Source organism: Plectropomus leopardus, chromosome 18, assembly GCF_026936395.1.
Source record: "Plectropomus leopardus strain MGB_pleo_1.0 chromosome 18, ASM2693639v1, whole genome shotgun sequence".
Classification (NCBI taxonomy): Eukaryota; Metazoa; Chordata; class Actinopteri; order Perciformes; family Serranidae; genus Plectropomus; species Plectropomus leopardus.
This window is the reverse complement of record NC_142193.1, coordinates 6,564,878-6,579,720: the sequence shown is the minus strand read 5'-3', so window position 1 is coordinate 6,579,720 and position 14,843 is coordinate 6,564,878. Positions and strand designations below refer to the sequence as shown.

Sequence of the window (14,843 nt, the reverse complement as noted above, 5' to 3'; positions counted from 1 at the left end):
CGTTTGACTGAAGACGTTTCAATACTACTTACTGGGTTATTTTGGTCAATACCTTAAAGGCACTGAGTACTGATACCCAGCCCTTGTGTTAGTTCAGCATTTGCTATAATAAATTTGCTCCTTTCCTATGTAAAGTTGGTAAAGCTACAATTAAAGTAGAGACAGATCTTCTAGAATTGATAGTGCATCACTTTGGTTGTTTCTTACATTTACTAATAAATCCCCCAAAAGTCTATAAAGTACAGATGTCAGATTATTCATCCGACCTTCTACTAGTTTTTATTTTCTCACTTTTAACTGTGTAACAGGCTGAAACACTGCAGTAAAAAGATGGCAGGACGCCGTCACAGAGAACGGCCATCAAGGTCACAGAAATTTCTCTTGGAATAAATCTTTATTAGTCAGTTAATTAATCAATCAGTTCTGTATTGAGGAAAGTGGCAGGGTGGGTCATTTCTGAACTCGTAGGGGACAGGCAACAACTTTGCCTGCACTTCAAATTAACTTTTTTCCAATACATGAGACAGTGTGTGGCTTAATAGAAGCATACTATAATCGAAACATCTGCATGAAGATAAGCAGTGAACAATGCAGTGTAAGCATAAACTGTCTTTGAGCTCATATACTGCATTGATTTTACATCACTTTCCACATGCTGGGAGAACAATGTATCAGACATTTAAATTGTACTGGCTGTCCAGCAGGGTGAGATACACCGACCACTGCTTGGCCAGCCACTGTGACAAAGCCCCTGCGGTGAAATTCAAAAAGAAAACTTAGCAGGGGACAATCAAGGACAGAGAAGTTTAATTGAGGTCTCGGGAATCTCTGCTGGAGCTGAACAAAAACCCAGAACCACCCCACTATTGCATGGCTGCTTAATCTTTTCAATCAAAGCTGTGTAAAGGGCCAGGATCAACACTGAGTGCTCTGTTATGCAATGGCCTCCACCATCTCCCTTTCACACCAACAAAGCCAACAAATATTGTAGATATGGGAAGAAAAGCCCTCTAGCTGTCCACTCAGGCAGCAAACATGAGAATCAATCAGCCGCACAGCAAATCACAGTAGATTGATGTTCTTAAGGGCTTTCAAAAGCTCGGATGAAGAAATGGCTCTGGTGACATGTCCACTGATGATACAGCTGATGTGTAAAGTCAATACTGATTAAGTCAAAGATCTGACCTGATGAATATCAACCGGGCTGCTTGGGGCCTTATTATCATCAAGTAATTAGTCTGTCTCTTTGTGAATTCAGCACTGAGGTCTTTATAAAAATGACAACGTCTACTATAATGAGTGTTTGATGTGCATTAAAACATCATTCTGTGATGGCTTGTGGAAAGCTTAGAAAAACAGAGCATGACAACACTGGACAGATCACTGTGAAGATCATGCAGAATTTAACTTTGTGGAAAGACACATATACCCCAGTTTCCCCTATAGGCTGAGTGTCAATGTCAAGACTGACACTCAGTTGATGTGACTTGACACATGATGAAGGAAGGGGGCCTGAGGCATGGAGCTAAAAAGAAAATGTGCTGCCTGAAAGCACACTAAATTCAAACATGCCCTCCGGGTGTCAAAGTGAGAAACAAGGGTCAGGCAATCTGTAGAAAACAACCCACAATTCAACAAACTGATGGCAACAGGTTGAATACAAACAAAGACACAGCACTGAAGTTACGAGGAGAGGATTACAAGTAACGGCAACACTCAAAATGAACCAAACCAGGTTTCCGGCTGCGTGTTTGTCCTCATTTTCCCTCGTCCATTCTAATTTCCTTAGTGTCTACTAGGAGTGCTGCTGGTAAAGGTCTAGTCATCTGTACAGGGACAGCTGTTCTCAAACCTAAAAATAACCCACAATCTGTTGTCCACTGCCAACAAAGCACCCCAATTGCTGCGGAGTGGCCATCTGGGGGAAACATGCCAAAAATGGTGAAGAGATTCACACGTAAAAATCTAAGAACCTCAAGTCCAGACAGAAAGGACACTGCTAAACAAGGTCAAGGAAAAGAAAGTCTGTTAAAAACCTGGCTGCAAAATTGCTTCTTTTAATCGTAATGATAATTATAATACCTTGCATTTTTATAGCTGCTTTAAGGGATCCAAGGACATTTTACCCATATGGAAAGAAAATAAGACAACATAAAAAATAGTAGGAATGTCCCAAGAAGAGGTCCATAGAAGCTGCATTATGGATTTCTGCTGGGACACAATGCCAAAGGGTGGGGGCTGCCACACTGAAGGCTCTGCCCAAACAGTTTGCAGGCTGGTGTGTGGAGTGGTTAGCAGATCAAAGTCCAAGGACCACAAGTTCTGGGACGGGGTATAAGGTTGGAGATCAGATAGGTACTTGGGGGCAATGGCATGGAGGGATTTGTAGGTGAGGAGAATGATTTTGGAGGAGATAGAGGACTTGACATTTAGCCAATGAAAATGAATGAGGGTGTGGATGCTGTGCTGTTGGGCTTTGTGCGAGTGAGAACCTTGGCAGCTGAGTTATGCACACACTGGATTCTGTCCAGGGCTTTGTTTGGTACACAGAATATGAGTCCTTTGCAATTATCCAGATGAGAGGTAATGAAGGGTCTGTGCCACGGAGGCTGTGAGTGATAGTTGGGAGTCTGGAAATGTTTTTGAGGTGGTAGAAGGTAAGTTTGGTGATGGATTTGATTTGATGTCAACCAAGCTGTGGACTTCTGGGTCTGGACAGATGGAGCAGTCAATCAGGTTAAGGAGAAGAACTCCAACCTTCTGGAGCAGTGCCTCGAAAACCACAACCATGAGCTCGGGGACTGTTGGAAGAGCTAGGTAGATGATGTAGTGCTGAGGTACAGCTGGGTGTCATAAACATAGAAATGTAAGCTTAGGCCGTGGTGTTGGATGATCTAACCAAAGGGTTGCATGTAAATGATAAAAAAATGAGGGGTCCAAGCACAGAACCTTGTGGCACACCCTGGTGAACTGGTGCTGGGTGAAACTGAAGCCTCTAAGAGTGAAAATGGTGGTTTCCTGTTTAGGCGATATGACTGGAACCAGGACAGGGCAGTGCCAATTGGGCCTGAGTATTCAAAAAAGCAGTTGAGGAGGAAAGTGTAGGAAACTCTGTTGCACGATGCAGAGAGGTCCAGGAACAGGATGGGACAGGAAAGTGCTCAAATGATTCATCTATTAATCTCTAAAGTTTGAGGGCATGCTGCTTCCTCTGTCTCTCTCTTTGGGTTCTGGATTGTTGATCAAACAAAATTAGACAGTTCATCAGCCTACGCTGTGGGCAATTTCAATTGTTACTTTTTTACCATTTTCTGACATTTTATAGACAAGATTTATCTATTTATATGAATAATAATCAACACATTGACAGATAACAATGAAATAATCACTTGTTGAGGCCTGAAATGTGATTACTGGGACTCATTTGTGGTGATTCTTAATAGGCAGGCATACTTAAAAACATCCACAGGTTGCTGGTTTAAGATGGAGTTCAGCAGTAAAAAAAAAAGTAGTTAATAAAAGCTTCTGAACTCGTCTGGGCAATTTCTCCTGCATAACTCAGAAGGGAAAGCTTCCGTCCATCAAAACAACAACTCCCTCTGTCTGACATCAACCCCCCTTACTATCTCTTTGCCTCTCTGTCCCTCTCTCAGCACCAATCACCCACGCGGGGATTAAGCTCTTTAGAGCTACACCATAATCAGGCTGCTCTTTAATCTCTAGTCATTTTCTGAACGCTAAAATTGTTATGGCTGCAGTAATGTCACTACCATCGCTGCCAATGATTCCCCTGGACACAACCAAAGCAGCTCCCTTATCACAGAGCAGTCCAAACATAACACAACTACAGGCCCCCATTGGCCTTCAATGATTCACACACACGAGTATGTCACTGTAACTACAGTACAAATGAAATGGCAGAAGTTCAATAAAAGAAAGAAGATAAATTATATTATTACACAGAAAGTTATTCAGGAACAGCATGTAACTGTTGCCATATAAACCCGTAATAACTTGTTCAGCTCTCTTTGGATATTTGTTGAAAAAGATATAAATGTACAAATTATATACAAAATTTCAAGTAGAATTAATTGGTACTAAAGTAGCCTTTTTTTTTTTAAATATTTGACATGTCTATTTGTGAAAAAGATATGTTGGAAAAACAACACGAAAACTCAAATGTTTGGGATTCCTAAATTGGGTACAGAGCATTAAATTTTTTGTTCTCAAAAAAATGCTGTTTGGGAATACAATGAGTTTCCACTTCCTGGTAAGTGGGAATGTGTGATCTGCTATATATTTACTCTAATAACAGTGGTAAGGGTTTTCTATTAAGTGTGGAGATTAACAAGGTTTTGGTAATCCATGTTTTGAAAGAAAAAGGTTGAAAAAATATGCTGCCTATCTCAATCTACTAAAATATGTGTTTTCTATTCTTTGTTGGCTTGTTTCTGTGTTTTTAAGCTATTTGTTAATGGTTTCTTAAAATACCTATGAAAAAGCAATAGCAATAAAAAATCAAATACGTTTGAAATACACAACTACTCTATGATTTGCTCCTTTGCTTCCCTCATGCCCTAATAACATTGTGAGAACACAGAAATGCAGACATGGGGCACAAAGGGTTATGAACCTGTTTTATTTATATTTATTTCTTCTCTATGCAGTTAGGGTATTTCGATATTTGCCAGAACTACCCTGTTTCAAATTTATTCCAAGTCTATTTTTAAAGTCAGTTCTTTAGCTAGCAATTTTGAGCATGGCTTCAGTGAATGACCCCTATCAAACTTTGTACCTCTGGAAGACCTGAGTGAAAATGGTCCGTTACAAAAACGAACACTCACTTCAGTGCTTTGGAAGGAGGGCACTTTGTCCTTGCAGCTGAGCTCACAACACTGAGAATACAAAGGAGCTCAGGTGGATCCGAGGTAGGGTGGGTTTTGATAGCTCTTTCCACAGGGTAGAGCACAGCTGATGAGAAATAGTCAATTATTTACACTCGTTCATTCAGAGTCTGGGAAGTGTCTCTAGGCCAGAGCCTCTGACCCTGTGTCGGCACAGACACACAGTGAAGAGACAGTCTACTCGCTGTACAGTATGCTAACAGGCTTTGCTGAATGTTTCATCACTAGCTCAATGACTTTTGATTTATATCAGAATAAGTTAACTTGAAGAAGCTAGACAATTTCCAGGATAAAAATATACTAAATGCCAAAAAACCTTTTAGGTCTAAAAAGCACATGGATCGCCAACTAAAATCAAGAGAAAATAAATTTGATGATTTTTAAGACCTTTTTTTAGGTAATTTTTAACCAAATTTAAGACGGATTTTGGACAAATCATTTATTTCTTATTTAAGCATTTGAATGTTGAACAGCTGAATGTGATTATGTGTCCTGTTAGGAGTTTAATGCATTGTCACACCACAGTTAAAATATTTTTTTTAACCCTATGAAACCTGAACCTTTTTTTGTTTGTTCTGTTTTTGTACATTTTTACTTTCCTTTTTGGGGGGTAAATATCAGGTAATTTTCTTACTCATTGCTTTACTTTTTCCTGTGTTTTTGAGAAAATTCAACTTGCTCAGGTTTCAAAGCCTTAAAAAATACAAATTAAATTTTAACAGCTCTATAAAGGATGCTGGTGTATAAATGTCTCCAATTGCAGTTAAGAATTAATTACAGCCTCACTGAAGAATTAGTTTAGGTTCATACAGAGGAGGTTCTGATTATAATATGGGTAATTGCAGTACTTTTATGGCTGATACCAGAGAAAAAGGTCACTTCTTTGCATCCCAACGTGTCAGTGTTCACAGTTAAAAATATTCTTCAGTGTTACTTCTCTATGTCCCTGAGCGGTCATGATGAAACTGGGAAATTACTCTGTAAAACTGCAAGTGTAAACAAATTGAGCGGAGATTACAAATCAGCATTATTTCAATTTGCTTACATACAGTAAGAGGCTTATCCCATTAGGAGATAAAGGGGAAAAGTTCATTTATTGGCAAATTATTTGGGGTCTGCTCATTCTATTAAAATGTAGGCGAGGATAGGAAGCAGACAGAGAGCAAGGAGGAGGGAGGCGGAGAAATTATACAGGAAGAGATCAGCACATCTATCACTGTCGCTGTGCAAAGTTAAAGCTCAAGTGGAAATCACAGAGTTTGGCTCGCTTAAGACTTCAAGGACACACACACACACACACACACACACACACACACACACACACACACACACACACACACACACACACACACACACACACACACACACACACACACACACACACACACACACACACACACACACTTCCTGTGGACCGCAGAGGTGGGGTGTCCGGGGAAGTTTGAGTGAGGGAGGGACTCACAGGACAGAAAATGTTGTCAGAGACAGAAATTCAAGCCTGGCTTGGCACATTACGCCTTATTCACACAGGGGATGAAAACATCTGTAGACTAGGTGCAGCTGGACTGTTTGGGCCAAAAGTATACGTTGACCCAACCGAGTCCCCTCTGAAAACAAGCTGTACTTACATTGTTCAACAAGTATCATTCATTTTAACCTTGTCTTTGTGAAAATAAAAATCATCCAGCTGAGTCTGTATTTTCAACCTTCTTTCCATAACAAATGTATGTGTGGATCTATGACTGATATCAGAGGCAGAAAGTAACTCTGCACTATTTTGAGATACTTGTTTTTATGTCCGTATTTTCATTTTACGCCTCTACTCCATTACAGAAATACTCTACTTTATGCTCCATCATATTAATCTGACAACTTTTATTTCTCATTACTTTGCAGATTCCAATGATAAATATTTTTTATACAAAATATAGATCAACCAATAAATTATGATGTCTTATTTTAAATTAAGCTGCCTAAAATTAGCTCTACCTTTACCAGCTGTATTATTAAATTGATGCGTTAAAGCTGCAGTAGTTTTAATCCAGTAATGTAATATGTATTATTCTAAATAAGTGCTTTTACTTTTGGTACTGTGAATAAAATGTTATGCCACTACTTTTGTACTAACAAAGTTTTCTGGGACTTTTACTTGTCACACAGTATTTCTACATTTTTCAACTCCGATTCCAAAAAAGCTGTGTAAAACATAACTAATTAAAATGGATGTAACTTGGTGGTAAACATGCCCCTGTCTCCAGAGAGTGTATATTTACAAAAAGCAACAAAGTTTATCAGTTAGAACATTGAATTTCTTGTTTTTGTACTGTATTTGATTGAATATAGGAAAGAGGATTTGCAAATCATTGCATAGTGTTTGCATTTATGTCTTACACAGCCTCTCAAGTTCTTTGGAATCAAAGTTGTAGTATGCTACTTAAATTTCAGCAAAAAAAAACTGAATACTTCGTCCACCACTGACTGAGATGCAAGAGGCCCTAGAGACATACATGCAGAACCATGATACATTGTCATACACTGAGTAACCTGCTAAAATGTCAGTAAAGTATCGTGGTAAGAAAAAGTGGATACCACCAAAGAAATAGATAATATATGCTGTAGGGGAGGGGCTAGCCTTGGAACCAACTGGGGTCTTAACTACAGTCCTGGACCAAACTCCAGTTCCCAGGAGGAGACTGATAACTGGTAGTGTCTTTTCCAAACTAATTGACAATAAACAGGGAGGTAAGCCGAAGTATGTGTATGCAGTTGGGACTTACCAGAAACACCCGGTACGCATCTTTCCTCGTGACAGAACCCCAACACGGGTCTGTGTCGTTATACTTCACACTTCCAGCGCTGCAGGAGTGGTTTCCACTGCGCAGGGAAAAAAAGCACAAATGAAAAGAACTTCATGTTTATCCCGATTTTTGTGAGACGTTGCAATCTATAACAAATCGCACTGCAGACCTTCACCATCATTATTTAAATTTAAATTTAAATTTTGAACCCCCATTGCAACTTGTCATGTGAAATGCCTGAGCAGCAGCGGCTGTGAAAACTTGAGTGTCTCTTAAAAGTAATCACAAACCCGATCATTGTTGCGTGACAGACAGAGCTTTAGTAAAATCTTCTGCTCTGCCCATGCTGCTAAGAAGTCTGTGGTTTGTGCCTTCAGGCAAAGCAAACTGCTTTTGAAGTCTCAGTTACATCTCACATTTATTCTTGCTCGAAGGTTAGCAAGGTTTGGACCACAGTGGAAGAGAATTTAATACGATAAGACAGCATCAGTGTGCTGAGCCTCAGGACAGGATGACGTAGGCCCGCTTTGTCACAACAACAATTAGAAAAGGAAGAAAAAGAAGAAGAGACTGTGGCTTTTTCAACTCAAAATCTTGACTGTGACTGTGTTATTGTAAATTAATCAAATGGAACAGGAAATGAAAGAAACAGAGTTTTTTAGATTATGTTTAAGGGTAAAGTGAAGGTATTAATAACAGTCTCCTGATGACGGATCAGATCTCAGTCTTTAGAATAATTTATCTTTCTGTCAGTGTGCCATTCTGGGTTTTAAAAAGAAACTAATTACAATGAATCTCATTTTGTTTTTTGTCTGTTTTGTTTTATCTCATTTTAGGGGTCATGTGTGGTGGACAAAAACATGAACAACTGTCTGGTTAGGGTCTGGCTTTGCAAGAAACTTTGTGATGTGGATTGAGTATGATGTTGTATCAAATGGCAAAATATAAACCCTGGCACAGATGCAAATTGTGTTCATAGATAAACATTGTTGTCACATAAAAATGGGCATCGATAACTGTATTGAATAATCAGTGTCCAACTTTCCACACGTGAACATGACATTTATATTCTTCTCTACTATTTAAAATGAGTCCAATCGTAATTCATTGCAGTGTATTGCTTCGCTCAGCACCTCTTTGTCCTGCCGTTGCTGTCCTTCTGTCTGTTTAACATAAGACTTCTGCTACGGGAGTATGAGCTATGCACTGAAGAACTGTTGGTCAGAGTTCACCTGCACGCATGCGCGCGCACACACACACACACACACACACACACACACACACACACACACACACACACACACACACACACACACACACACACACACACACACACACACATGCACACACACATGCGCGCACACACACACACACTCACACACAACATAGAAGTACCATAGACTGTATTTAAAGATGGACATCATGACAGTTCTCCCAAAGTGTAGCATTTCAATCTTGATCTCCCCCTGGTGTCTGGCTGTAATATAGGTCTTAAAGCCCTCCCCTCCATGTTAGTGAACAGGACTAAAAGCTCAAAGTGCCATATAAATTTTTCCCAAAGATGGTTTCTGTCACTGAGGGTAGTTCTCATCACTCTGATGTTTGTTCAAGTGATCGTTTTCATGATGAGTTTGGTTTTATTGAGTAATTCAGTTCTAAAACACGATGGGGGTTAGGGACGATCTGGGATCAGACCCCCGGCACAAAAAGGACTAAATGCAGATTGACTGGAGATGCTTCAATGATACTACGTATCAAGTACTGATACCAAGCTCTAGTAGGATTCAGCATTTACTACCATGAACTCCTTTTCTGCTTAAAGCTGGAAAAGCTACAGTTGAAGTTAAGAGAGATCATCTATAACTGAAAGTGGTTCATTTTTGTTGAATTTTCTATCTGTTAACATATCCCCAAAGTGTGTTTGTCGGGTAAAGATGTCAAATTATTCACCACACCCACTACTAGTTTTTATTTTCTCACTTTAAACTGTGTGTAACAGGATGAGACGCTGCAGTAAAAAGGTGGCTGGAGGCCTTCACAGAGAACGGCCATCAATATCACTGAAATTGGGGGAGAGCTGCTCGGAGACGGTCCTTTAGTGCTGCGTCTAACCTGTGCAACATTAATGGCAGTGAAAGATGACAGTTTCAGACAGAGTGCCAATTTTTCTGCATGTTGACTGGTTTGAATTTATGGTTTAATGGCTAATTGCAGGTTGTCCTGGTTGTTCAATAAATTATTTTCAAACTGCCCTTTTTTTCTTTTATTGGTCCATTTAAATTCCTATTCTTATGTTAGATTTTTTTTTTGAGAGTACTCAAGTAGTTTTAAATAATTTAATATATGCACTGGAATGTTAATGTATAATAAAATTCCCATCCCTATTTTCAAGACCTAGCAGTTTATACTGTTCATCATCTACTGTATTTTCTTTAAAACTGCCTGAAACAATCACAAACATCTCTGTCAAATACGGTTCTCATTGGGGAATCATCTCACTACAACAACACTAAAGGGGGAATGGATATTTCTGTGGTCCAGGTTCTGAAGGGCTGAGTCTGTGATCATATAAAATACACTATTCTGACCCAGTCTGGCCAACAGACTTGCAATAAATTTCTGTCTGGAAGCAAGTCAATACGACTCAGACGCCAGGAGCAGCGGTAAGGGGTCAGCGGGCCTAAAGGCCTCTGTCAGCAAAGCTTTATTGTCTGAATCTCAAGTTCAGAGGGTGGCAGTAGGAGCAAAGAGTCAGGGCAGAGGAGCAGATGAGATAAAGACACATGTGCTTTAAGTTGCCAAAATGGAAAGCAGCAAATGTTCCAAATGTTCTTCAAGGTGAACATCTATAAAATTCATCTATATATACCCATTTATGCCACAATAAAAGTAAGAATGAAGGTCATAAAGTGAGTAAATTGGTCTTACCAGGCCACTTCCATCAGTGATATAGGCACAGCTGCTGCGTAGATGGCCAGGTCTCCATACAGATAGACAATGATGCAGATGTAGAACATATTGACGCCGACTGAAAGACAAAAATAAAAAGACATGAATGACTTCGAGATGTGAGCCAAGTTTGTCTATGCGAAGGAAATCAACAGATTCTTAAAGTAACACGAGGTCAAGAGGTGACGAGCAAACACATTTTTCATCTCCATCAGCCGTCCAAATGCTTAATCATGAAATATAGTTGATGGACCGCGAGTGTCAAACTTTACCACCATGGTGCCATCTCTATTAAAATGCACTCTCATCCATCCAGACCTCTGCTCACGACATCCCTCCATCCCTTTTCTGGGACAGCGGAGACACATCTTATTGGACCAATGAAAAATATTAATAGCATTAATTAAAAAAGTAATCACTCCATGAGGGATTTTTTTTCCTGTTAGCCTTTACTCTCCACAGCGACAAGCTCTTAGCCATCTGCCCTTTTCTCTTCATCCACACACTCCGCTGGCAGGCCGCAGCCCCGGCTGCCTTTGCCAAGACAAGATCGAGGGCTTTGACCAGCAGACAGATCATCACAGTGCACCACACATCCATCATGCTCTTGAATTCTCAGAAGGGGGTTCAAGCGTCCAACTGGACCCCTCAGCTAATTCATTACTGCCAAGGAAATTAGAGCATAGAGTCCATTAAAAAGGAATAAAAAGTGACAGATTCACAGCTTCGCGGGCCGCACTGATTCTTTTATGAATTAAGGGCTGAGAGTGTCGATCAAACAGTTAAATTAGGCTATGATAGAAGATGAACACATAAGGAAATGACAGCCTAATAAACAATACATCTAATTGTAGAAAAGCTGATAATATTAACTGGAGTTGCAAGTAATGATTATTTTCATTATCAGTTGATCTGACGTTTATTTTCTTAACTAATCGTTTGGTCTGTAAAATGTCTGACAATATTAAAAACTTGAATTATCACCTCTCAGTTGTTAGTCAAGATAGAGTTTACATCCATGTCTTTCCAGACTTATGATAGATGTAGTAATGACTTTAAGGAAATATAATAAAAGGTATTGAGTGTTTTTTTTGGCAAAATGGAAGTTATCACTATGTTGACATGTAAGTTTCTATTGAGAAATATGATATCGTCACTTTGAGACTTTTTTTTTTTACTAAGGACTGATAGAGAGCCTCATAACAGTGCAATGACAATCCCCTGAAGTACAATATTAGTAAAACCAATGAGCTCATGGTGGACTACCAGAGGAACAGTATAGAAAACAAAGTTGAAGCCATGACAGTAGATAATACTTCAAATATGGATGTTACTGCACTAAGGGACACATTCCAAACTGTGGATTTTTCACATACATCAGCACAGAAGATCTATACAGTCAGCATACTTTCTGAGCAGCTTTGAGATATTGAGCTTCAAAGTTTTCAAAGTAGCAAAATAAAAAATCCAAAAATGCATGTAACTAGAAACAAAAAAACATCTCACGTAATGTTAATATGTGTGAAAGAATAGGGTCAAAAATTCAAAGTTAAGAAACCACAAAACGCCAACCCTAAGAAAGTAACACTCAAACATGACACAAAACTAAAAGAAAAGTGACGCAACTCAATACATAAAACAGAGTCATATTAAAAACTATTTAATAACTTCTACTTAAAAGTGGTCATATGTATTAAATGCAATTTTGAAGTACCTACCGAAAAAATCAATAAAAGCAGCAAGTGAAATTGGATGAGGCAATCAACAGAGAAGATTGCACTGACTGAGGAAATTTCAATTGTTGTGCTTCCGCTTTGTTTCATTTCAATTTAATCAATATTTTGATCAAAGATGCAAGTAACATGAAAAAAAAGAACTTTTGTTTGAACTTTTTAACTGTGAAAATGTCCTCCCAAATTATTTCACTGAACAGCTGAGAAGCTAAACGAAATTCAAGATTTTTCAGAAACTGTATTTCTCAAAGGAAGGAAAAATATGGTTTTGGTACCAGTAAAGATGGGCTGCTCAGAGCTGCATAAAATCGCTAAAATTATTAGTTCACCTACTTTTTCCATGCACGGTCAAATGCAAAGTACAGTAAAGCAGTTCTGTAGTGAAACAAGTGAAGAAATACAGTTTGGACTTTCAGGGTTAAGAAAGAAGAAAAAGGAAAATTAATTATTTCCCAGTCCTATTTCTCACATTATCATTAAAAGAAACAAATCCTTCTCTGCCCTGCATACTGTCTCTTGTGGGACAACATGGGACGAAGCATATTAGTGTCTCAGTGGCAGACAGCAGAAACAGGACGTACTGTACTCTGCCGCCGCTGTCAGTAAGCGATAGCAAGGCGAGCGCTCTGCATGACCACAGGGATGCAGGCCTTCACGGCACTGTAACTAATATTTCCCTATTACCCAGAACCACGGGCAAAAATGCTGCAAAATGGGTCTTCACATAGGAGCCCGGGCTTTCATGTAGCTGTGTAACGCATGGCTATCCATCATCGCTCTGCTTCTGACTGACAGCAGGCCTGACAACCTCTCTAAGAACAACTACAGCAAAAACCTTCAGCAGGTTTAACAGTAGGGATTTAATACTGTACATTACATAACAGGAATGGCAAAATATGTTATTTTAAGTATCCTATTATAAAAAAGTCTGCTTTGACCTCCTGTAAAGTCACGAATAATTCAACATGCTGTCACACTGAAAGCCTCTGATAAAAAAAATCTCTATATATCTCTATTTTCAATTTCATTGACCTTTCTCTCCTTATATTTCATTTTTACTTCTTGCAGGAATATCAGAGTCAGATTTTGATGAACTGAGATTTTACACTTTCGCAAATCAAATCTAAATAGAGCCAGCCCCAAAGGCAAGAGCACTATTAAAAATATGTCTCTAAAATAAGTAAATGGGACAGTGCAGAGTAAGAAATGGATAACTAAGGTCTACCTGTCAACACAATTTCTATGTGATGCAGGTGACACACTGAAGTCCTTTGTCAGTACACAATAACAAGAAGCCCAAAGTGATAATCAAATGTCTTGTTTTGTTTTCCCAGAATTCAAAGAGAATCAATTTAGTGCGGACACAGAAAAACAGCTATTTCTCACATCTAAAAGCCTTTACCCATCAAATGTTGGACACCTCTGCTTGAAAAATGAACTTCAAAATAAATAAATTATCAGAACTGTTAAAAATGATTAGTTTTCTTACAATCAACTAACAATTGCAACTCTAATTGACACCAAAGTGAGGTTTTTTTTTACACCCAGAACTCGAAGAAAAGATAGAAAGACTCATGGCTCCTTTTTTTTTTTGCAACACTATCAATATTTGGGGGTTAAAAAGAAATCTTACAACAATGTATTGGCCGGTCATGTTGATCAAGCTAATCTATATGGTGGCATAAGTCTTATCTATGATTATTGACAATTATCTGGCTCTGGCGTAACATCCCATCCCTAATCGTACCTACAAAACTCTGACTAGCTCAATTGATTTTCCAAACAAGACAAGAGAGCAAGATCAGACCTGCATATTTGAGCTGCTGGGAAAATATCAGAGGTGTGGGAACAACCCAGAGTTCTGAATCTCACACAACTTTTTCAGAGGAATGCATTACATTTAGTTTTGAACATTCTACTATTCTGAACACACTGGAATAATTATTCTGTCGGCGCCCTCTGGTGGAGAAACTATGTAATGGTAAATTTACACAAAAAAACATATTTTAGGCATCGCTATACTGCAATAGACATATGCGCTAAAACCCCTTCATCTACTTAAAAGGAATTCTTCACTCCCAAAAGGACCATCTGAATATCAACAACTCAGCCCGTGATACAGTGATTTTGTGCAGAGAAATTGCACCTGGTGACCAAGGACTCTATAGACGGAGACAATACATTGAAGTAAAAGGGGTCCGCCTTAAACAACAGCAAAGCTATGTATATCAAAACATTAGTTGTTAAACTCTCATACAACTCATGCAGTATATTCCAAGTCTCATTTCTCCACTCATATGTTCAGTTTCACAAACCAACAGCTCTTTCTGACGGAGAACTGAAAGGAAACACATCCATCTTCTTTTTAAAGCCAGACTCCATTGACAAAAACAGTCATTTTACCTCGCTGAACACAGGAGCTGATGGTCTACCTCTTCTTGCATCATTTTTTTGTTTTG

The 14,843-nt window shown here is 38.9% G+C and overlaps 1 protein-coding gene across 2 annotated transcripts in view; it reads right to left on the bottom strand.

Moving 5' to 3' along the window:
• slc38a12 (solute carrier family 38 member 12) overlaps positions 1 to 14,843 on the bottom strand; it is a 73,853-nt gene that overhangs the window by 43,393 nt on the left and 15,617 nt on the right. For both annotated transcript variants that reach the window (XM_042505567.2, XM_042505566.2), the window contains exons 7-8: positions 10,631 to 10,730; positions 7,682 to 7,778 (exon numbers count right to left, since the gene is read on the bottom strand). In XM_042505567.2, coding sequence (XP_042361501.1) covers positions 7,682 to 7,778; positions 10,631 to 10,730 — 197 coding nt within the window. The remainder of the gene's footprint in view (positions 1 to 7,681; positions 7,779 to 10,630; positions 10,731 to 14,843) is intronic.